Below are 24654 nucleotides of genomic sequence, written 5' to 3' on the forward strand. Positions count from 1 at the left end.
GCAAAGAAGTTCCTCCTCATGTTTAGGTGGAACTTCCTATGTTCAAGTTTGTACCTGTTACCTCTTGCCCTGTCACTGGGCACCACTGAATAAAGACTGGCCCCATCCTCATGACACCCACCTTTAAGTATATCCTTTGTCAAAACTGACACTGCTTTGACCAGCAGGTTGGACAAGACAGCTTCCAGACGTTCCTTCCAAGCTGCACAATTCTGTGCTTCTCATTGTATTGAGGTAACTACTACAGAAAGGCTTTGTAATGCTTTCTGAACTAAGTTCTGTATACCACTAAAAATAAATTCCAGAACAGTATTTTTCCTTTTGGTTTCTAAGACTGATCATTCTAGAAAAGCTACTTATTCCATACAAAGTTTGTATCTCCACATCTTGTCTTGGCAAGGTAGAGATGCAGGATCTATGTGGATAGTTGAAAACTTGCGTGATTACAGTCTGTCCTTCACAACTCATTAAATCTCGCTTCACATTTCTGCATCAGTGTCAGCATCCTGATGAAAAGATCAGCGGTACAATCTGACTGCTACTTACTTATTATTGAAATATAGGACTCCCATGCAAAAGCATTACACAGTGTTCCCTTTTTCTGTAATAGCTGTCTGACATTACACTTAAATGATCCTTTTCATACAGTACCACTCTCTCACCAGGTCATCCTACTCTGTCATTCCTGCAAAGATAGCACCTGGGCAACACTGTACCTCACAGATAACTTTCCTTCCTCCAGGTCATTGAGATGCCTAGTGTGTCAGGATTGTGTCATCTGATGCCAAGCAGTCCAGTTCCACATCTTAGTATTTGCGTTTGTAGCACAGAAGTACTTGTAAATTATTTCCTCATTCTGTTGTTTAATATGTCAGTCAACTAATGTTGACAATATTTTAAAACAACTTTCCTTATTTTTTGTGACCTCCCACTACCAACACCCGCTTCCTCTTACCCTTAAAGAGTCCCTTTACTGCAGGAGCATTCTTAGTGCAAGAGGACATTGTAACATCAGCTAAACAGCAAGTCTCATCTCATTCATTGTCTCATCTAATTCCTCCTTGCAAACATGATGTTCTCCTTTCCCAAGATTTATACTCTTTGCAGCAGCATATATTAACAGAGTTAGTTGTTTTCTTGGATTCTTTCATTTTTTCTAATCTCTGAAGCCTGACAATCTTAGGTTCACAAACTTGTTAATGCACAGACTGGGCCACTGAAGGCCAATACGGTTAGCACTGAGCAAATTTCTAAGTATTTAACCCATTTGGGAACAGATTCTACACTGATTTCTATTAAATCTTTTTTCTTTTTTTTTTTTCTGAAAAACAAACGTAATACAACAAAGCCTTCAAGCTTTATTTTCTATGGAATTTTTATGACAAATATGGTGGTAACAGAGAAAAACAAAAATATATAATTCAAGGCCAGGCTGGATGGGGCTTTGAGCAGCTTGGTCTAGTGGGAGGTGTCCCTGCCCATGGCAGGGGGTTGGAACTGGATGATCTTTAAGGTCCCTTCCAACCCAAACCATTCTATGATTCTGTGACTACCTGTATGGTCTTGATACATATTACATTCATTATACAAAATCGGAACATGAAAAAGGAAGGTACAAGTAATTGTGGCTTTTTATCGTGACTATGTGTGCAGTCAAGTGTGTTTTTACTACCACCCGTAAGTCTTTTCCATTTCAAGGTTAAAAACAGAGCAAAATCACAATGGGAAGAACCACATACAGAAGCAAGTAGCTCTTCTTTCTTGTCCATTTGTTAACAACTCAGAAGTAAAATGTGTTCCGATATATTTGAATATTTTTGACATGCTACTCTAGCTAGAACTCGCAAAAAAAAACCAGAACGACCTGTATATGCATTATAACAAAAAACCCACATCTAGTTCAGTTCTCTAAAATTCGCCACAAAAGTACTGTAGCCTGCATATTTTGTTACAAGAGACCAGCTCAATAAAAAGGAGGAAAGGGTCTTCTTGTGGTCTTCTTGAAGAATAGAACTTTTTGCAGAGACTGCATGATTGCTACTTTCCACAAGAACAAGTGAACATGATCAGTTGGAACAAGCATCAAAGGATCAAGTAAGAAATTTCTAAGGAGCAAGAAGGGGCTCCAAGAAATTCAAGGTAACTGAAGAAGTCACAGAAAACTGCTGAAGTATAATGCAACACTGAACGAAATGACTCAACTGAAAGAACATAGTGGCAAAAAGCAGGGGTGGGCAGGATATTTGCTTTCCAGCCTTTCATTTACACCATTATCTGCCTCAGCATCCTATCACACAGATGTGCCAACCTAATAGATAAAAACCGATTTATCTTTATGAAACCCTCCCTCCCTCTCCAAAAACTATTTCAAGTGAGTCTGAAGGTAAACATCTCTGTGTGTTTTTTCCCCAGAAAGGGAATTGCCTTCAGCAGACTATGTCTGCCCCACCAGTCTTTTGAATGATCCATGTTCAACTCTTCTACGAAGCGGATTAGGTACTTGAAGAGACCTGTGATCCAGCTGCACGTATTCTAGCGACATGAGATGCTTCCCTCACTTACTGGGGGCAAGAGAAGGATTACCTCTGCAATCCTTCCACTCAAAGGATCAAAAATAAGCTCTGTGTGTGGTAATGCAGAACAATAACCTACTGGAACTCGAGAGTCAGAACAGCAGTGTCAAAGTTCAGATACTGTGAGTAAGAGCTTCTAACACTATTTTAGCAGATGAAGCTAATATTTGCTGTAATTATGTTAGGCAAATGCTCACTAGATTTACGGCATCAGTTTTCACATAGTTCAGTTTCAGTTAACACATCAAACAATGGAAAGAAGAAATGCACCAGGTTTTGATCCTAAATGAAAGGGGATTTCTCTGTGAATTGAAAAACTTGTGTTTGATTTAGCAAGCGCTGAGCAAAGGGCATCCTGTTTATGTCATCTGAAAAGATCCAAGACATAAACTGAAGCTGAGAGATGGAATCTTTGAAGATGTTTCTACAGTAGAAAGGTAGTTTCTGTGTAAAGTGATTCTAGCTGATTGTAGTCTTGAGGCATGGATATTGAAAAGAAATCTTTGAACATTAGTACTTGCCTCCTCCATCTTTTGACAGTAGAAATGCCGGGAGTTGAAGATGTTTCAAGAGTAGGCAATTTTGAGGGTTATGTATATGTTAGATGTTTATGTTAATCTCCATTTAACTGTGTTTCTAGCAATTTTTTTAGGACAGCTCCACAAATTTCACATTTTACACTTACACACAACTACAAGCTTGACTTAAAAAGAAAATTAAAAATCGGCATATTTTAAACTTTTTTGTATCTGGTATCAAATAATTTTTCTCCTGATAAATCCATAAATTACTAAACAAAGTGAAAGAGATTATAAATTTACATTGAGGATTAGGTTAATTATCTTTCCTATTTCAGATTATAATACCAAGTGGCACAAGTATTTGAGCACAACTCTTTTCCCAGTAGGGAAATTCAGCAATGAGAGTATTTAGGAAATGCAGGAGAAGAACAAATTTACAAAAATTTGGAAACAGTCAACCCTCTACTTTGTAAATCAGTAGCATAGAATATGGAGGATGATTTCTATTTACCCTTTCACAAGTCTCCTAATGACAATATATCAGTTGACAAGCAGGGTGCTTTCTAGTTGTCTTTTTCACACCATGTATGTTTTTGCTTGAGAAAGCAAATAAAATATATAGCATATGAAATTTATAAATCAGCATTTTTCAAGGAAAAATTATTTTCTGCCTTTTAAAAAAATTAATTATTTTAATTCTATGGTTGTATTTAAGTTTGTCTGTTATTTCAGTCAGCATCTCATAAATATGATCTCATTATTATGTCTATTACACAATTAAAAAACATCAACCTTCTAAATATTTACATGAAACAGATTTTGAGCTCCATTTGTACAGGGAAGAGATAGAACCTGAAATTCATTTGGAGATGATACCCCAGTACAAAAGGAGGAATATGATGTATGTAAGTACTGAAGTGCTGCTAAGCAAGGCACACATAACATCAACAAAAGGAAAAAACAAACAAGGTAGCAATCAAACAGGACAAATTATGCAGTCCTGCAGTTAAGGTTGATGAACCACGAGTTAAAAAAAAAAGAGGAGGCCTATGGAAAAACATAATTTAGAGAACTGAAGTGATTGAGGTTCTAAATTGAATACATACAGCAATGTAGAACTCAAATGAAAGTCTACGGTAATCATAATAGGAAACTGAAAAACTTTTCTTTGGAAAAAAAGAGTTTGCTCTATGGACTCAGAGAAGATAGACCTTTGAACCATAATTCAAGAATGAATGATGGGATTTGAATACGATGGAAATATGCAGGTCAAGAGGAAAGACAAACAAACCTGAGTGTGCGTATAAATTGATCACTTCCAGCTCATGATCAATTCACATCTTCGCACCTTTTCTCTTGACAAAGTCAAAGGCTACTACTGCATTTTACAGTTTCTGTCAAATTCATGCTGTGTATTCATTCCATTATTTAATTTAAATATTAAAAAGGGAAGTTTCTAGGATATAATTTAAAACAATAGAGAGATACCAGAAAGATAAACATACTGTGAAGTATTCTGACACCTTACACAATTGTTTATATTGATATGTGGAGGAGGTGAAACTTTGCAGGGTGTTGAAACTCCAGAATTCTGTAAATTCGGTCAATAATCATTAATAAATTGATGAAAAAACTAAAAATAGAAATAAAACCTAAATAAATTTCAATGTGCTTTAAAAGCAACAAAAAACCTGCTCAGAATTGTTTCTGAAATTTTGCATAAAACACCTTCTAGCTGTATACATGAATAACCTTAGGCAAAAAAGATTCACGAATAGGAATACCTATCAGCAATCCAGATGAAAAGAAAATAAGTAACCACTCAGTTGAACTTTATTAAGTTTCATTAAACTCAAAGTTTAAAAGCTTATCTGCAATGGTAATGCTAATGGAGTGAGCCATTTCTAAAATCTTGCAATGTTGAAATTGCAGTTATCACTTGGCCTGTACCTAGATGCATTCTTTACGCAGGTTAATTCCAATCAGTTGGGTTTGGGGTTTTTTACGCGGAAAAGGTATAAAACATTTTCAAAACATGGCAAACAACTCTTTTCTGATGGAACTGGGAAAGTCTTTACAGTTCTGGTTAGTTTATAGTCAAGGTTTCTAGAATCCTAAAGACTGTACAACTGAAAAATATACCCTGAAAATTTACAGTAACACCATACCAAATTTGCCAACAATGAAGGTCACATAACTGTGAGTGACATACATGGCTGCTATTTCTAATTTTAAGAACAAATACACTAATCCTATATCTGTTAGATGAACTGAAAATTTTATTTAAAATATGTATTCAGCTCCCATACACACTTTGCTGCTCAGGATCATTTCTTAAAGAGGGAAGAAAGAATGACTGGGTTTGCAATGTGCTTGAAAGAGTAATAAAACTAGTGGACTGTAAAAAATCCAGAATTTATGACTCCTTCCAGAAAAAAAATGCCTTGCTCTTATTTATACTCAAATCTTGTATTTTCTAGCAGCTTTGCTAGCTTCGAATGAGAGCCCATCAGATGGGAGAAAAGTGACTTAAAGCCATACAAAGCCTAGACACTGGTGTACTGCTTTTCATCTTTATTCAGACCTGAAATTGCCTCATGGCCTTGAGCCTTCTGCATAGAGAGGTTATGCTGCTTGTAAGTATATCTGGTAGAATTTGACTCTATTTCTTCAGTAATTCTTCCTCAACAGCAAGCATTTTCTTATCTGTTTCCAAAACAAGTCGAAAACCTAAAGAGAGCTTCTGACAATATAGCCTACTCCAAAATATATTTAAAGTTTACTCTGTTGACAAGAAATAGTTCAGGCCAGCAACAGTCTTAGATGCTCTATATTACGTGGTCAGAGAGTAACTTCCAACTCCTTCCTTCCCAAGGAGATGCCATTAAGTCCTTGAATTAACAGGGATCAGCACCCTAAATTAGCAAGAATCCAATGGCACTTCCGAGAATACTGACAGTATCTTCTAATGTGGCAGGTCAGAAACAGAATCATGTCTTTGTTTTCACATCCCAAGAACAATCTCAAAAGTATTTTGTTTACTATCAATAACTTCATGAAAGTCATTCTTCTTGCTTGTAATGTAAATATACCAAAGGCAGCAAGAGGATCAGGAGAGTACTCACCCTCCTATTTTATGTACCAGTGCTTCATTTCTATCCTCCGACTATAATTGCCACAGTCCTAGTTGGCAATATTAAAACAAGGATAGTAAGAAATCAAGAGAGAGCAAATTTATCCAGCTAATAGGTTATGCTGGTATTGCATACATTTTTAAAGGTACTGGCCTTGACCCACAATTATAGTATCTGCTCTTTCCAGTATCATACCATATTCTGAATTCTATTTTATGGTAATATAATACTTTTGATTACTCCTTCATTTCTTAATTTTTTTTTTTAATACTCACCCATTTGAAATATAGGAAGAGGTATCATAATAAAACCGTGCATAGAATGAGTTTTGCCAAAGGAATTACTTTTGATTTCTTTTAGATTATAGCTAGGCATCAGCAAGAAATTCTCTGTAACAGTTGCTTACTTATCAAGTTACTAGAACAGGAGAAATGCTCATACCATCTGCATATAAGCAGAGCTTCTGCAAAATATACCTTCTTACTAGAACAAAATTTCCTAGTACTCATCATTTTTAATTGTCAGCAGTTCTAAAGATACCATCAGGAGCCCTCACAGAGCTCCAAATCTAAGGTACATGTACACATGCGCACTTGGGTCTCAATGCATTAAATAAAAGGTAATTTAGAAGGATAACCTGAACTGTAGCATAAACTTTCTCTCTGCATTTACCAGTTTAAAGGGCTCCTTCCCACAAGAGTTGCCAACCTTAGGTTAACCCACTGCCAGAGGACTCTAGTTAGTCCTCTAGCAAACCACTGCCTCCCGAGTAATACACATCCCATAAGTCAGCCATTGCTCATCAGCAGCTTTCAGCATTCACAGGTAGGGCCAGCAGGAGACTCCTACACTCCTCTGCATACAGATAAAAGGAATTAAGAGAGCAGGCTCATGGCAGTCTAAAATAAACATCCAAACAAACAATAAGACTTTTTTTCCGTTTGTCCTAGGGAATTTTATCTGGAAAATAAAACCAAGCAGAGAATCTCATTTCTAATAGAGCTGAATATATAAGAAGGAATAACCCACTGAGGAAACCGACTCCTTCCCAAGGATTACAAGTTGTAAGACTGCAGGAGGATGACTCTTTGGAGAAATAAGCAGAAACATCCACAATCTCCTAATGCACACAGTTGCTGGTGTGGACAGATATCAGGGGGCTAGTCCAGGAACTGCTGCAGTCAGGGAAGCCTTCCTCTGAGTCCAAGAGGTTAACTATTGCCTTTTCAAATGTTTTCCTCCAGAGTCATGGAAGACTGTTAAAGACTGGAAAGCCAAATTAAGAATAAAATCAGACAGAAAAAAACTGCTAAGCAGGCTTTGCATGCTCTTTATCAGGGTCCTTAAAAAGGGACAGTAGTGTTGCTTATTACAGTAGCCAAAATAAGTAAGTTTTAAAGACAATGGATCAAAGTAGTGCTAGGCAATTTTTTCTTATCCAGAACTTAAGCTAAATAGCCTAATAATCCTTACAAGGAAAATGGGACAGCAGAAGAAGCTCCGTTTTCTTCCCCTCAGAAAAGAAAGGAACTTGGGAAGAAAGACAGCAAATTAACCCAGAAAGGTCCTCTAGGTAAGCAAAACTGAATTGCATTTTCTGTTCCTGAGTCTTCAAAAGAGTAAAAATTGTACTCTGTAAAACCGGAGTAGAATGCACATGCACATTATGTATACTTTTGTAAAAAGCCCATACAGAAAATGTAGGAAGATGCTTTCATAAATGAGGAGGAGTCGTCTGATATGTCATAATGCAAACACTAATTTTAATTTTCTACTACTCAAAAATTGTTTATAGTGATGAGAACTCAGCTAGGCAGAAACTTTATCCAACTTTTGCATGGGAAATACTACTCTGACAGAAATTCTTCACTTTGTTCCTACAGCATTATGATTCAAGAACATTTGCCTGCAGTAAGGGCAAAATATGCTCTTTTCATGGATCTGTATATTTATGTGTCAACTGACAGCCTTGGGAGGTGAGAGTAAACCTGGGAGCAGGTGTTTGATCTAGACTGTGCGAGAGAGCAAAAACCATTACATATGTCTGGGGATAATGCTGCCAAAAGAAGAGTAAAGCAAAAAGTAGTAGCATTACTTACATTCTGTGAACATTCAGACTATTCAGAATGATTTACTGGAATTCCTTTACAGCAAGAAATTGTAAACTTACAGTTTACACAAAGAAACTTGTAGTCTTAATTAACCAAGGAAATGGAACATTTGACTATACAGGGTCATTGAGCTATCTATCTTACTTTGTCCATTCACTTCCCAGAAATATGTCTTTATCATTCCCGTTTCCCAATTCAGTCACTTACAGGATGGATGAAAATTGCAGGAAGCAATATCTGTTGGTGCTAAGTAAAGTTTCTCTGATTTACAACCCGCATTCAGGAGCAAAAAGGATAAAAGCAACTCCCCCCACCAATCCAATGTCTGTTCACATAACAAAAGTGAGCAGTGTCATAGTTGTCAAGAATGAGTTTTGAGATATATTTCAAATTAATAGTCACTCAAAAACCAAAGATGTGCTAGTGACTAGCAACTAAAATAATTCCAACATGCAGCATAACCTTTAGCTTGCAAAAGGATGGTAGAAACCCATGCCTAAAATTTTATCTTCCATTTAGTAATCTTTTATTTGGTTTACTGTAGCACAAAACCCAGCTGATTGACCAGAAGGTGTTTAAAAAAAAAGTTACATTGTGTGAATTATGCTCATAATTTTAATTTTTTCATTCCTTTATAACAAGACCAACAGAATAGGCTCATAAACAGTGTTTACCTGTAGTTAGTTCAGAAAGGATGCAACCTGAAGGGCCATGATTGCGTTACCAGTGTAATCAACATAACTTGGAGAAGCACATAGGGTGCAAACTCCATTGCATGAACATCAAGAGAGTTACAGTGTCGCAACAGTGCTTTTAACCTTTATATAAACCTCAGATGACAAACACACCGAAGTCTCTATGACCTACAGCCTGGCTTTAGTATGGAGCTGGTTTCCAATAATGCAAAGTAAGGATACAAATCAATTTCTTAAGTTAGTTGTTACGCTGAAATATTTGAGTTTTAGGAAAATTTGGAAGATGCCATGTTATTTCTCATGTGTCTGTGTTTGAAAAAAGTAAATTTAACAATAATTCTTAGAATACGCATTCTGAATTCTTTACAAATTAGAAAAACATCCAAAAACATTAAGATAGATTACACTTTTGTATCTGTATGCATATTGTGCTGCATGCAGCAAAGGAGAGCCAAGTAGTTCATCACAAAGATCATGCTGATCCCTCATAACTCTATTAATATAGCAGCCTGACAGCTTATGTTACCAGCTTTGGTGTGCTTTGGTGTTATAGATTGTAGGTTCATAGGCTTCTTACTATGAACGTTCAGTACAGTTTAACAAGACACACTTAGTACTTTTTAATTTTTATACATACATATGTATCTGTAGGCTGATAAATCAGACATTTCCATCTAAAATCTGAAGAACTTTTGCCTAGGCAATAGAGATAAGAAAAAGACAGCACTCTGACAGGCAGTGTGCTTACCAACAGTAGAATATCTCGTTTCTGTAACACCCAGATAATCTATAGAAATTACTGTGATTCAACAGCAAGGCAGGTAATAGTTCTGTGCAAGCAATACAACGGGAAGCTAACTTAAGAGTCCCTACTCTTCTCCAGCATCTCTATGCTATTCTTATCCCTGACAATGCCCAAATTTTATCACTAATGCAACTCTGATTCTGCCTTTCCCTGCTTATGTATTATGGAAGAATGTTTAATGGCATGACTGTATGTTTTCAGTATGACACAGTGTCACCATGTATGACAAAGCACCAAAGTATTACCGGCTGCTTATGGAGATTGGATAATACCATTTGGATTTTGAACAAATACCTACAGACAGGAAAAGTCTGATTAAATACGGAAGAACCCAGGAAAAGCAGCAACACATCTCATTTCCAAAAACATAGCAAGTCCCCAAATTTCTCTGTTTACTAGCACACAGGAAATTATATGATCTGGTGGACACAGGTAAGAAAAGTTCTAGAGACAAGCTTAACAATTAGAGGTCATTAATCTCATCATCCCAGACAGATCACTCTCACTTGAAAACAACAATATATTTGTTTCATTTAGCTGACAGTCCCTTGTGAAAATGTTACTGTAAGCTTGCTAGAAAAGAGTAACTAATTCTTTTCACAAAAGGGGCAATGTAGGTTAATTAAACAAAAGCCCCTAAATGACTTCATGTGGCATTTACAGCTCTGACTTTGGTCCTTTAAAAACATCTTTTAAAAACTGCACCCTGTAGTACAACTAGTGCTAGCGTTTTCTTACATTTTAAATTATTTGCAGTGCATTTAGCCATCAACTGCACTGTTTCAAGTTCTCGCACTTGAGCCTGACTGTCATTTCCACTGAGCAACATTCAGTCTAGTCAGTAAGCATGCACCTTTGTCAGAAACCCCTAACACTAGCTGCAGAATCAAGGCTCTAATCATTTTTAGCAGATCAAAAGGTGGTATTTTAGATTTAGCAATCTTTTTATCCATCCAAAACCTAAAGAAATACATATACATTGTTATTTTAACTACATTTGGCTTTGCAGTATAGAATTACTAATTGCAGTAAAAAGTAAACAAGAGCCCTGAGTGATCAGATTTAAGTATGTAGCAGTAAGAAGCCTGCTATGTCCCAGCACTCCTAAAACTGAAGAACAGAAAGATTACTTTACCGAGGTGGTACGTACATCAGAAGAGCTATACTCTCTAAGTGACACTTTTTTAATAACAATGTAGTGTGAATTTAATTTGTTCCAAATTAATTCAATACATAACATAGCTGAACATGACATATATATTAATTCAATATAATTATAATTATAATAATCATATATATTAATTCAATGACATATATTAATTCAATACATGACATAGTTGAACAAAGGAAAAAAAATACTGTTGTATTTGGACATGGCAGACAACAACAGAGGTTTAAAAAGTCAAAGTCTCTGATGACCAGATATTTCCTATTTAGGCAAAGAGACTGTCAAGGTGATCAAAACCGCATTTTTTCATCAGGTTCTCTAGGAAAAAAAAAAGGAAAAAAAAAAAAGACACATTCAAGAAGCAGAGGAATTAATAATGCCTAGGTTTGTATTTCTTACTGCCACCACTCCAGAACAGTAAATTTATCTTTCCTCCATCACACCTACTCTGATAATTAGAAAAGGCAAGAGGCACCACATGCTGCTGCCGGTCGCAAGTAAAGTTCCTGCCAACTGTCTGCTCAGATAGCACCACATAGGGTATAGAACAGTTGCTTTGACTCTACAAAGAATAAGGAAAACGGAAATCATGAAGTCTTGTTTTCCTACAAAAGCAAAGCTAATAAGAAACCTTTATTAAATAACTGCTATAGCAAAGTAAGGATGCTACTGAGCTTGCAGTGATTCCACGTGCTTCAAAGATCCAGAGCACATTTCCTAAACAGAGGACATGCACAGCTACCCAGGCACTCAGAGGAAATAATGACTACCAAAAATTCTTTGACAGATGTAGCTGTCTCTTTCACTTTATAAACATTTCCTCCTTATCACTAGCTGCATATGACCATACCATTCGGACAACCAGTTTCCAGTTAGCTGTGAAGATAATGACTTATGTCATAATGTCTTATGTTGAAGAATATACTACATCAAATAAAAAGTCCCAAAAAAAGTTGCTCGTATCAATTACAAGATCACCTACAAAGTAATCCAGAATAAAAGATGTAAAATTGTCAAGCTTCCACAGTAGTTTATATACAGTCAACTATACCTTTCCAAAGTCTGCACATAAAGGCCAAAGGGACAGAGTATCCCTATACTCCAGCAAACAAGAATTTAATATGGAAATGCCAAAGTCATTTAAATTAGCTAGCTTGCAATCAAGTAGCAGTTAAATTGGACATGCTACATACTAATTTACCCTGAATTTCAGCAAAATCCAAATAATATAGATACAAAGATTAATCTAAATAATGTGTGAAGAAAATGTCGAAGGACGTAACTGTCAATACAATTCTATAGAAAGTAAGACCGCATTTAGCATTTAATAGTCAAGATTAAAAATAATCAATCTAAAAATCCAAGAACCATACTAGATTTAGATACATATGTATGTTTTTATATATATCTAAAAATGTATCTATCTGTAAAATGATATGCCTATTTTCATTGAAGATACTCCAGTTCTATGCAGCTGCAAGATGCTGTATCTGAAAGCACTGGTATTGCACAGCTGAATAAAAGAAATTTCAATTTTTTTATGTTACTAGATCTCTCTATTGCAAGTTTTCAGCAGTTTCATGCAGCTTCAATAAAAATATTATATTTATACAAGCATGGATCACCCTCCTCCTTAGGTAAGTTTTAACTACTGTTTTAAAACTACTATGTTTTTCTGTTTGCTTAAGGGGGAGAAAAAGTGATCAAATCCTATGTTTTTCTTAACACAGAACATGAACATCAATACCATAGCTGCTCCTGTAGCCTGCAATAACACGGTACTCAGCAGGAAATGACTGCAGCGTAACACAGGTACTGCATGCTTTATAAGGGAAATGACCCACATGAAAAGACCAAAATGGGACATCCTAGCAGAGCTGTGGAATTGTTTTCACTTGGCCATTAGCATTAATAAACACTTCAAAAAATACTTAGGGAATTTATTTAAACTATCTCTTTTTGTTTCTGTTTGTAACTCTTCAATTTTGGTATGAGTTTAGCTGGTAGCTGCTATCAGATTTCTTAAAACAATGAATTATGAGGGATTAAAAGTTAGACTATTTTCGTAGCTACTGTTTCAGATCTCAAAGTGAATTTAAATTTTGGATCTTTCTGTTTTGTTTCAATACTAAAGAATTTTAAAAATGAGATTTCATAACTCAAATTAAAAATGCAGCTTTCAATCCACATCATATACATGGTAGACTATAATCTGATATTCTTTGTGAAATAGTAAATAGTGGGGGAGAAGGCTTAATAAAGAAGTCGGGTAAAGCTATTACTAAAACCAGTTAGAGAATAATTATTCTGTAATGCACTTAGTATAAAGATAAATCACATTAATAGAAAAAAAATCCTCTTTCTTCCAGGGGAATATTGGGAAATTCAAGAGAAATATATGCAAAAAACATTGAGCACACACTGAATAATCACAGCTTATTGATTATTATATTTTACTAATCTAGTATGGGATTGTAACAATATTTAGATACTTTCTTTTATATGTGCAAATAGCTCAAATTTATACATCATTAATCAAGGAGTGGATGCAGCCCATGGCTCTAAAACATGTTTCATTATAATTGCAAAGTAATACAACATGCACGTACTATTCTTTACTAATCAAAAAACTAAAAACATTGTAGTAACAATGCCATACATTCTGCATTAACAGCCTCCAAAAATAACTCAGACATTAGGCATTCTGAACTTGATGAAAACAGAAAACTTCATCTATTTAAAAAGGTGGTGTTTAAGTCCTAAACCCTATATTTGTTTGTGTGTTAGAGTCCAGCTTGAAAGCTGCATACTGTTTAACAGCTTACATGAAAGTCAAAGCAAACCTGCTTGTGATGAGAAGAAAACTTTACAAAAGACAGGACCTGACAGAAAGTAGTGGCTGACACAAAGTCTTTCTACCAACTTCAACAGGATTTGGAACTAGGCACCACCACAAGAAGTGACTTCCCATGCAACTTCGGTTCTTCCTGACTTAAAAACAGATTTCATAACTTACAAACTGATTGTTTACACTGTGTTAATATTGGTAATGACTGCATTTTGAAGCCTGGGACGTGCATCAAGAGGCTTTCCTTGGGTTTACCCTATACTTTACTTATTATCCATCTGTTTTCAGAGCAATGTACCTGCATGTTAAAGACATTTTACATCATTGTTCTGTGCCTAGGAGGGAGGGAGGGAGCGAGGGAGGAAATATCTTCTTTACAGGTAAAACAAATAAACACACAACAACAAATAATCCTGTTTTCCTAACATTCACACCCTGGCCTAGTCTGAGACAGAAATTACACATATTTAAAGTTAAAACAGACTTAAGCCAAGATGACAATCTTCTTTAAGCAATGCTGTGTTGGATTTGGCTTAAACACATTCTAAACAACTTAAGCTAACAACCAGTAGGGTCTATCAAATTAAGTTAACCTGATAGATTTACACTGCCTGTAGAATCACACATATAAGTAACTGGTACAAATCTGTAGATCGTGTCCTTTATCCACAGAGCTTAAGAAAGAATACATGCAATATAAAGAATCCCTATCTACAGATCTAAACAGTATATTAAATTTAATACTGACTTTCTTAAGAAAATGAGCTCAGATCTTGAAATGCTGACTTGCTTCAACAAATTAAAGACAGTCATTATTAGAGACACACTTTGAAGACAGATATAAAAACCACAGGAGTTATGTATTCATTCCTTCCTTCCTTCAACTAACAATAAGCTACATTGCCCATAAGAAGTAAAAAGCACCTAAACCGACAGAAGGAGTTCACCTTAATGACCATAATGGTGCTCTGTCTTCTTACAATGTACTATGCAGAATTTCAAGAACTTACTTTGACTTAAAAATTCAATATGTCAAAGAGCTCAACTGTTTGCTCACGCCACTTCACTACAATCTAGTCAATGCCACTGATCTGCAATGTACCAGATGTAAAGGTGTTCCCCATAAATGTGACTGCATGGGAACTCTAGAAAAACAGTCCAACTGCACCAACCTTCAGGGTGTGCACAATATATAAGCAATCTCTCTTTCATGGCTGTGCGTGAAAAGGAGAGGCTTATGTTATTGCTCCTGAGTTACTGTTGCCTGTGATGCATGTGTTGATTAGTGATGAAAGGAGAATTACGACTACAATTACATGTACAGCAAGAAAGTGCTCTTTCCTATACAAAAAATCAAAATAAAGAAAAGAATTACATTTGATAATTTGTTGTGATAGTTTCAAAACAGCAAACAAAGATGTGACAATGAAGTGAGAAGAACAGGCACACAATTATAACTGATGGATATAAGAATACCCCATGTAACACTGCTAGTAGCAACAATACACTAAAGCAGCTTATGGGCCACACAAGGACTTACATACTACAAAACAATTTGCTGCTGTTGAAATTCTGTGATAGCAGTCTTCATGGTATCTCCACAAAATCAGTTTACATTGTGACCCACTGGGAAAACACAATTTCTTTAATGCTGACAAAAACAAAGTCTGAATAAAAGTTTCTATGATGTCTTGATTCTTAAATAAAAAAACCAAATCAACTTGACTTACAGAAAGTGTTAAATAGCAGCAAAGGGCTAGTTATACCATACCAACTTCCTTTTGTCTAGTATAAAAGGACATTTTCTTACTTTGCCTGGCTGAGTATAATAGCCTATGAATTATGAGATCAAAGCAGCAAACTGTATGTTTTCTAAAGTAAGAGTTTCCTTCACCAAGTTTTACACTTACTACAGCTAAAAGAGCTGTGTGAAGGGATCAGCACTAAACCCAAAGGACAGGCTGTGCACAGCAAGAAAGAGAGCAACTCCCTCGTGCTTTTTGCAGGTCACTACCAAGGACCATGTTAGCAGATCCACACCAGACCCTTAACAGGCAGCTCTGCTGCTACCAGTAATTAGCTTGGACAGCTCTGGCTCCAGGAGTAGCAGCAAGGCTACACCATAATGAGCTCAGCTGGGATTAGCAGGACAGGGCAGGGAACCAAGAGAGCTGAGGCATTCTGCATTGCGTATGTATCACAGAGATCAAACAAGGATGGCTGGCTAGGTTATCCCCTCACCACCTCATTCCAAAAATGAAGCACGGCAGTGTGTAAAATACAGGCTAATGAAGAGCGACACCTCCAACAGATGAGAGCCACATTAATTAACACAATCCCTAGATCATGGAATACAGTTTCTGTTAGTGCTAGCAAACTTGTAACTTGTCACTGATATAAGAGGGGGGGGGGAAAAAAGAGGAAAAAAAAAAAGAGCTGATGTTTTCCTTTTCTGCTTTTGGTAGAAGATGGTTTTATCTTGGAATTTTGCAAGGAATTCCTCTTATGTGGCTTGCAAAGCACTACCATCAGAAAAAAACGGCAGAATGTTTCTTTGTGTAAACACCATTTAAGAAAAGAACTCACTTTTCAATCAACAGCTTTTTGTGTTCCCTTTTGAAAAAAGCCAGTTCATTCCACACAGCATCAGAATCTTCTTGACAAAGCTGACGGGGGTCTGCATGCTGGTATCTGCTTTTACTACTTTCAATCCTGTTTATGAGTAAAAAGAGGTTGCTCATTTTCAAGTATCTACATGTTTTAGGACCACAAGAATAAAAGCATCCTTGCTTTCAGAAAATACTATTTTTAAACTGTGGCATCTACTGCATATAAATCTTCTATGATGTAGATGTTCTGTGAGGCATGAAACCTTTTATGTGTTATTACAGAGAAGTTCAAATACATAGTTTCAGACAGATACCATGCTAGTATGGCACCATGACTCTCAATTGACATGTGGCAGAGCAGTATCAACCACATCCATACTGTCAACATTCCTTACAATAGTGGTATGAGAAAGCAAAAGATGAAACCATCACAGAATCTCTTGCAAAAAAATGGGAGAGCCACCAGCTCCCTAATGCCCCTGCAAACCAATCTGGAAGCTACACTAATGCCCATTCTAAATAAAACTGTTGATCTAGGGTCTAATGAAAGAATATGGATAACATGATGTATCAAGAAAAATCATACTGAATTCAGAAGCATATAAAAAGAATATGAAAATATTTCATGGATTTTTTTCATTAAAATATTGTATGTATTTTAATAATGCGAAAGATAAAAACTGTATTTTAAAAAATCCTTTATAAAATGAATTTAAAATTCTCTGCAATCTAAATTCCTAGCGGGCAGAGAAATAAACTCCCAGAGAATGTGGTAATCTCATAAGGCCCCCATCATCTTTGCAGTCACGTATGTCAGTGGAAGTTGTATGTACACTGACAGGTGGATTAGGTCCCATCAGCTGCCATCTCGATAACAGATTCTAGTCTATTAAGAGTAAGAAAGAATGCGGTCCTCCATCACTTACAGAGGATCAGAAGCGCCATATAAGTACCTGATACCAAGTTCTTAATGTTCAATTTACATTACACCAGCGATATAAAGCTTTTTGAGATACCAAAATAACAGTGTAAAGTTTACAGAATGTTTTTATTTGTCTTGACTACTTTCCTTTGTTTAATCATATTAAAAAGGAAAAACAAAGCTCTTTTACTATGATGGTTTCATATAATTCTGTTCTGATGACAAAAATGATCAAAACCCTGTCATTTTCAGCTCATCTTAATTACAGATGAAAAAATCAGATGAACGAATAAAGATTTAGTATTGCATTTTCTCTAGCATCTATTCTTCTCGAATACATTCCTCTGAGGACACGAGTTGGTCTCATTTATTTTAAACAGAAACAGAATTTGCTTTTGTCTTTCTCTCTCTTCTCTTTTCATTCCTTCTTTTTTTTTTTGAACTATCAGAACCAGTACACCCAGTGCTTCACTGTATTATCAAGTTTGATTTTACTGTCTTTATCTAGGTTGAATTTTTGTATCTTTTCAGCCTTGGCCTCTCAGTGGACCACGAACTCCTACTTAGCTTTAGACACAGAATCAAATAATTTCATTGCATAAAGTAACTATCATCCAGCAGGTTACATTTCCACCTTGCACTGAATTTAAAACAGTGAGCTAGAAGATAAAATCATCCATGTTTTCCCTAAATAAAGAAAACCTATTCATGCTAATTTAAACAAATCTATTCATTATTTATGCTGTGATATTTTCAAAAAATCTTCCTGTGCTACCAATGCCTGTAGCATTATTATACTTACCATTATTTTCCTCCGCACGTTTTTTTCTCTTTAAAAGACAAACCTTTCTTAAGTAAATGCCATAGTATTGTAAAGCAATGCAAATCTACTCAGATAGGCCTCAGAAAAGCATTACTTATATATGAGGGACGGTTGATCATTCACAGTAGGACACTTTATGTCATGCTGGACTCTATATAAACGGCTACCAGTTTTGCAGCAATTCCAGTGACTCCCTTTTCAGACAGAGCAAGTTACAGAGTTTGTGTCAAGACTAGTCAGTATTGCTCTAATTACAAAAAGAATTGTATTTAGTAAAACACATATGTGTTTACTAAACTGTAGGTGCATGCTGAAGTTCTACTGAAACCACCAGGATGTAAGGACCTGCTCAAATTAATTTCTTGAAACAGGGCCTAAAAAACTGTGCAGTTTTTTAGCAGTGTTCGATAACTGAAGTGATAAGAAATGTCTTCATACCTCCAAATGTGTCTGTCTACCAAAAATTCTAACTCTCTACTAAGGACTTAAAAAAAAATAATTTCTGCATAAAATTTTCACTGTTCTGTATAGAATTTAAGGGAGAATTATCTATAGAATGTTCACTATTTAAATTTTGACATAGTAGAGTCTTTCTTCTTTCCATTAACAAAGATATATTGCTGCAACATTTCTGTAGAATTTTCAGAAATAATTGATTTTATAATCATTTAACAGATGAAAACACCCTGTTTTTCATGCACATACCCTTTTTTTACCTGTTAAGAAGGGGATTTTAGGATTAGCTTCAGATAATGTGTGAATCACTAAATGTTAGAGGGGCAGTTATTTCTATATTTTTTATAAATAAAATTATTTTTTAAAACTATTTGAAACATAAGGAGCAACTGTGCTATTATAGAACATTAAAAACATACAGTCAATAAATTAATCGACTGGGGAATTAGACAAGCATAAATAAGCAGCTCTAGCAGACCTTTGCCCAGTACTCAGGCTCGCAATGAGATCCTAAATAAAATAAGTCAAGGTGTCAGCTCAATACATTTCACTCTTGGTTTCAACTGTAATTTTTCTCATACAGGCATATGCTATGTATTCTGCTTTAACAAAGGATAATGTCTTGATCACCACATAGTAGCTTCTCTCTTCAAATCAAATTCTCTTTTGAATACCCATATACCTATACAATACTTCTGTTCGGATTACTTGTGTAAGGGAAATGTTTTTAATGAGCTATGTAACTTACCTGCTATTGCCCTCTTCCCACTGCTTTAATTGCTCTTTTAGTGCTCTGTAGTTGGTCTGTAACATCTGCAGCCTCTCTTCACATTTTTCATGGGCTGCTCTTAGCTCATCACTTTCTCGAGTCTGTATAGCACCAGAAAAACAAAATTAAGAGTTGGTCAAAATGTAAGAGACTTTCACACAGATCACATGAAACAAAAGTTCTGTTTAAGTAACTATTAAAAGCCTTAGAAATCTAAATGGAAAGATTAGGAATCACAATTCCCAAGGTCAAATTTTTCTTATTGCTACTTTAGCAAAATTTTATAATTTGGCAAAATTTACTTAATTTTTTTTTCATGCTGCTGAGAAGTTTTAAAAAATGTCAGTTTTCATCTTGTGAATGCATTGACTTAATACACCTAAAAATACATAGACTGAAACAGGATTGTTGGCATTGACTTTTTCTCCAAACTACTTTTTTTTTTCCCCGCATGGAAAACTAATCTACATATTTTCAAGGGAAACAATGTCCACACTGAAGTCCACAGCAAAAAAATGTAAATTTAAATGGCTTCAGGATTTCCTCATATATTAATTTATTTCTGCAAATATATCTAAACCTGCAACACTCAGGCTTGTCCTCTAGTTATGTAACAAATAAGAAATAAAAACAAATTTTGCAATAGTTTTTTATAATAAAAACAATATGAAAAAATGTACTCTCTTTTTTTGTTTTACAGAATGAAAAATAAGAAATACCTTGATGTATGCTACTTGCATAATAACATCATGCAAGTTTAAAAAAAAGATTTTCCTAAGTGACAATACTGTGCTCTGAAAAAGGTGAACATTAAGAACAAGACATTCCACAATACAAAGCAAGTCAAATACTGGCATAAGAAGGTAAAGAATTCACCAGACATTATCCTGTAGTAAAATTTGCCCTCAGCGCTTCATTTCCAGTTCAATGGGAGGTCTGCTTGTAGAGCAACTACAGAATATGTTCCTTGATCTCTAACTAAATGACAATACTTTATTTGCATGTATTTACTGCTTATATGCAAGGAGGGCTTTTCAGCTTTAGTCAATAAATAAGGTACACCAATAGTCAGAGCTGCAAGCAATAAAAATTAAATCCCACTATAAAAACATGGCAAGGGTTTCTACAGTAGTGCTGACTGCAAACTACCTAGACTAAGCTTGGCTTCTAAAATGTAGCCCAGCTTTCATGGCACATAAACAAATCTGGAAGACACCAGCTGAAACTTCAGATGCTACCATATATAAAATTCCAGAAGTTTTCTGGAAGTGACTCAGGCAACACAAAAAGCACATTTAGGAACAGAAGCAGGTACCAAAGTGATCTTATAATTAAATACTTTCCCAAAGCGTTGTCGGGTTTTTTTCTCTAAACCAGATACATTTACAAATTTAGAACTACTTAAAAAGTACTTTTGATTGGTTTTAAGTGGCTCATATAAATACTACAGTGGTATTAAAAAAAATCATAGAAATAGCAAGATAAATTTGTGACAAAGGATTTAGAGACTATTACCAAGCTTTGCTTGACACTACAACAGGAAATTTTTATAAGAATACAATTATAGATGCTTTGTTTTGAAGAGAATCTCATGAAATCATTGTTCTGAAATTGTTTGATATTGCTAGTGACAATTGATAAGTCTGTCACGGTACTGGAAAATACCTTCAGCATAAATCCTCTAAAGTTTATTAATGTCAGTGCCAAAAAAACAAAAAGACAAAGTCCAATCTGCAGGAGGAAGAACTCAAATGCTTGTGCGTAAAGTTATTTTGTTATTTGCAGGCAGCTCAAACAAGCCAGAATATTCTATCACTACTTCAAAACTTCTGTTACAGTAAAAACTGAACTAAAATGGAATTTAAAATATATACTGATTCAATTCTTTGACTACTCTTCTCAGGCTGACAAGAAGTGAGGAACCTGGCCATTACAAAAATAGTTTTTTCCACAAGTAGATATGTGTAAAAGTCACAATATTAATAGATTTTTGGCACCTGAACACCATACACGTAACAGGACTATATATGAAATCTAAACATAACAGTGTGCCCTCACTCACATAAATAATTATTAAGATGGCCCTAAAGACTGTTCTATATATTCTAGTTCTAATTCTCTCCAAACAAAAGGGATGAGAAAAATCAACTGAAAGATCTCCTATCGCTTTTGAAAACTTTCCTGTCACAGCCGGGAATATCTCCTCTAAGCTACACCAGGGATCACAGTTCTGGAAACATAATATGGGAGAAGAAAATATATCCTTAGTTTATACCAAATATCTTGGCAACCAAAATCCCACCCACTTCTTAAAGACCAACAGTACGTTCACTTACTTATGCTTTGGACCATTCTAATTACTGGCTTGATAATTTGTTATTCAAAATCCATTCCAAGGATTTCTTTCTTACTTTGACATTTTCTTCCCTAAACAAGGGTGCGATCAGGCACACTCTATTACTTTTTAGTATGTCCTGGAGTGCAGAAATGAAGTTGATTCTGTACCAAAACTATGGACAGACTGAATTTACATGATTACCCTATTCATATTAGCAATAAAGACAGTAAGAGCCAACTTTCCTTGGCCAGAAGTGAGTCAGCTGAGGAGAACTGGAAAATCCTATGAATGGGACCTTGCCCTCTTCCGTTCCTTTGTAATACTGACTGGGGCATCAAATATTCCTGTTCCTGAAAACCCCATAAATACAGCTGTTCATCTTTTTTGTAATTGTTACCAATTTTTTAGAAGGACTGATGGATAAAGTCACAGTTTCATCTTCAGGATATGCATCACCAGTATGTTTATTGATAGAACAAGCATTTTTCTGAGCAAGTATATTTCAAGTAATCATATAGTCAACACTTTGCTCGATGAGGCAATAACACAAGTTACTGTGTTTCAAAAATCACATGCATTATTCTTCATTGGAAGCAATGCCTGAAAGGAGGTTAGTATCAAGAAATCATACACTACCAATAGAATTATTCTAATGTTACTGTTATGACAGCTGAGTTCCCTGTCATGCTGGCAATAGCCTCACTGAATTCTGAATGTAGCACCACAACATTGTTTAATATGTTGACCTAGGCCTCTACAGCTTCTTTTCAATCAATTAAAGCATTCTGCTAAAGAAGTCAAGTCTGTTTCCTAGAGAAGGAGTTCATATTTTCAGTTTCACGGGGAGGTATAAGATTTAGCCCTTAAAGACCTCATGGATGAACAGCTGTGACAAATAGAGATCCCAAACTTGCAAAATAATAAAGCTGCACATATTCCTAAATTATGCTTAAACAGAAGAAATGACAAAGACAGTATGGAGAATGGTAAATATGCTATGAGGTCATGCAGAGAGAATAACAGTCCTTTCTCCTATCTATCTGCTTAGAAAATCAGAGTGCTTCTCTTCACTCATCTTTCCTGAAGAAAACACAAAGAATTGTGGAACTCTCTAACATTTAAGACAACAACCATACACACTGATGTGTGAGCTTTGCTGCCAAGAGTGGAGCAGCTGTGGTCCACAGCGCCAGAATAATCTGTAGCATCAGTGTCTGACAGGCCAAATAAGAGTAACAAACAGGAGGCCTGCCAAAGGCCAGTTCTCAGGTAGAGCTGGTAGGACATACCTTAGATTTCTCAACAGAGAGGAAAAACTAAAAAAAATTAATCTTTTGACTCCCAGGAACAAGGAGCCAAATGGCCTGTAAGACTGAGTTTGAAGTTTAAATCTTCTTTCCTGTTCATATGATTGTCATGTGTTACGACACTACATAAAATTTTGAAGTATACAGGGTGACAAACTTTTGCATTTGTGCTAAAACATAATTCCCAGTCATGTTTTTTCTAAAAGTGACTTATTACATGTGATTGTCCTTTTGCATGAGGCAGGAGCTCAGGACTATGGTTTGTAGGGCTCCCCAGATTTTTTCATTTACTCAACATGTATCACACTATGTTCAATATAACTAGTTCTGCTTTAGGCTACATGTACTGATAATATCTTTCAAATTCCATAACTCTGAACAAACATAAGAAAGAGAAGGGAGAGAAGAAAGAGATGGGAAGAGAGGAAGGAAAAGAAAAAAGGAGGAGAGTGCAAAATGTAACTGTTTAAGAAAATATGACTCAGGGATTGAGTTTTGCATTCTGAGGTGCAATTTGAAACCAATAGGTCATTCAAAAGGTACTATTTTTGAAGTAAAAAACCAAACCAACAAAAAAACCCCAAAAAAAGTCTATAAAACATGGACAAAATGGGAAATTGTAACACATGCTCAATTAAGCTTTTCTACCAAGGGTTGTGGAGGTTGGGTGGGGCGGGGGGGGGGGGGGCAGTGTTTGTTGGGGTTTTTTTACAGCATTTGTTAGAACAACTTCTGAGCCATAACTTCTAAGAGTACAAGGGGTAAATATGTTTCAAGTAATTGACTTGAGCATTTAAAAATACTGGCTTCACCGTAAAAAAAATTTTTCTTTGTACTTTCTGCTTCACTTTTATATGAATACATGAATTTCTTGGAATATGTATTCTCAGACACAGATTTTGAAAATGTATTTAATAAGCACATATTATTGATGACAGTTCGATTTAGGCTTATGTAGGACTCCAGGAGTACTAATACAAGATTCCTAGCAGTAAAGGAAAATGGCAAACTAATAGAGACTGCTCTCTTATGCTAACACGCTTACAGTCCGTAACGATAGGTGCATTTTGCATTTTTAAAATGCCTGTTTATTTTGGTATATCTTTATCTATACAATCTTATAGCTAGAAGGTTTTTTTATTTTTCTAATGTTCACCTTTAGCCGTAGTGTCTTCTCTAAGTTTTCAATCTTCCTTTCAGCTATTTTAAGCTTCCTTAGCTCCTCTGACTCTCTAAAAGAGCTCTTTGGGGACAGAGACCTTGAACGTTTCACAGGTGGTTCCTGGAGAATAAAACAAGGACATGGTTGAACTAGTTGGAACACTGGATTATGAAAGACATGCAGAATTAAAGAAGAAGTAATTTTGAATACTAATAATGAATTATAAAAAAAAAAAATCTGCATGGAATACCAGAGAAATAACAAGCAGAATTACCACAGCGCTACCACTAAAGGTTTCTCTGTGACTCGTTAATGAGAATATTCATTTACATTTACATTGTTTCTTTCAGAATAATGATGTCCCATTAGGGAAGACTAAAGGGTTATAGACTCAGAAATGCAAGAAACCTCAT

At 35.5% G+C, this 24654-nt stretch overlaps 1 protein-coding gene across 7 annotated transcripts in view; it reads right to left on the reverse strand.

The window, feature by feature from the left end:
- The window catches only part of CNTLN (centlein), a 195718-nt gene that overhangs the window by 80921 nt on the left and 90143 nt on the right, over positions 1 to 24654 (reverse strand). For 6 of the 7 annotated variants that reach the window (XR_008463858.1, XM_054186070.1, XM_054186075.1 and 3 more), the window contains 3 exons: positions 24236 to 24361; positions 19414 to 19535; positions 16442 to 16567 (listed from right to left, as the gene is read on the reverse strand). Coding sequence is in view for 6 of the 7 variants with exons in the window: in XM_054186070.1 (XP_054042045.1) it covers positions 16442 to 16567; positions 19414 to 19535; positions 24236 to 24361 (374 nt within the window). In the remaining variant the exon portion in view is untranslated. The remainder of the gene's footprint in view (positions 1 to 16441; positions 16568 to 19413; positions 19536 to 24235; positions 24362 to 24654) is intronic. The other variant, XM_054186071.1, reaches the window with a different exon arrangement.

This window comes from Rissa tridactyla, chromosome Z, assembly GCF_028500815.1.
Source record: "Rissa tridactyla isolate bRisTri1 chromosome Z, bRisTri1.patW.cur.20221130, whole genome shotgun sequence".
NCBI classification, from domain to species: domain Eukaryota; kingdom Metazoa; phylum Chordata; class Aves; order Charadriiformes; family Laridae; genus Rissa; species Rissa tridactyla.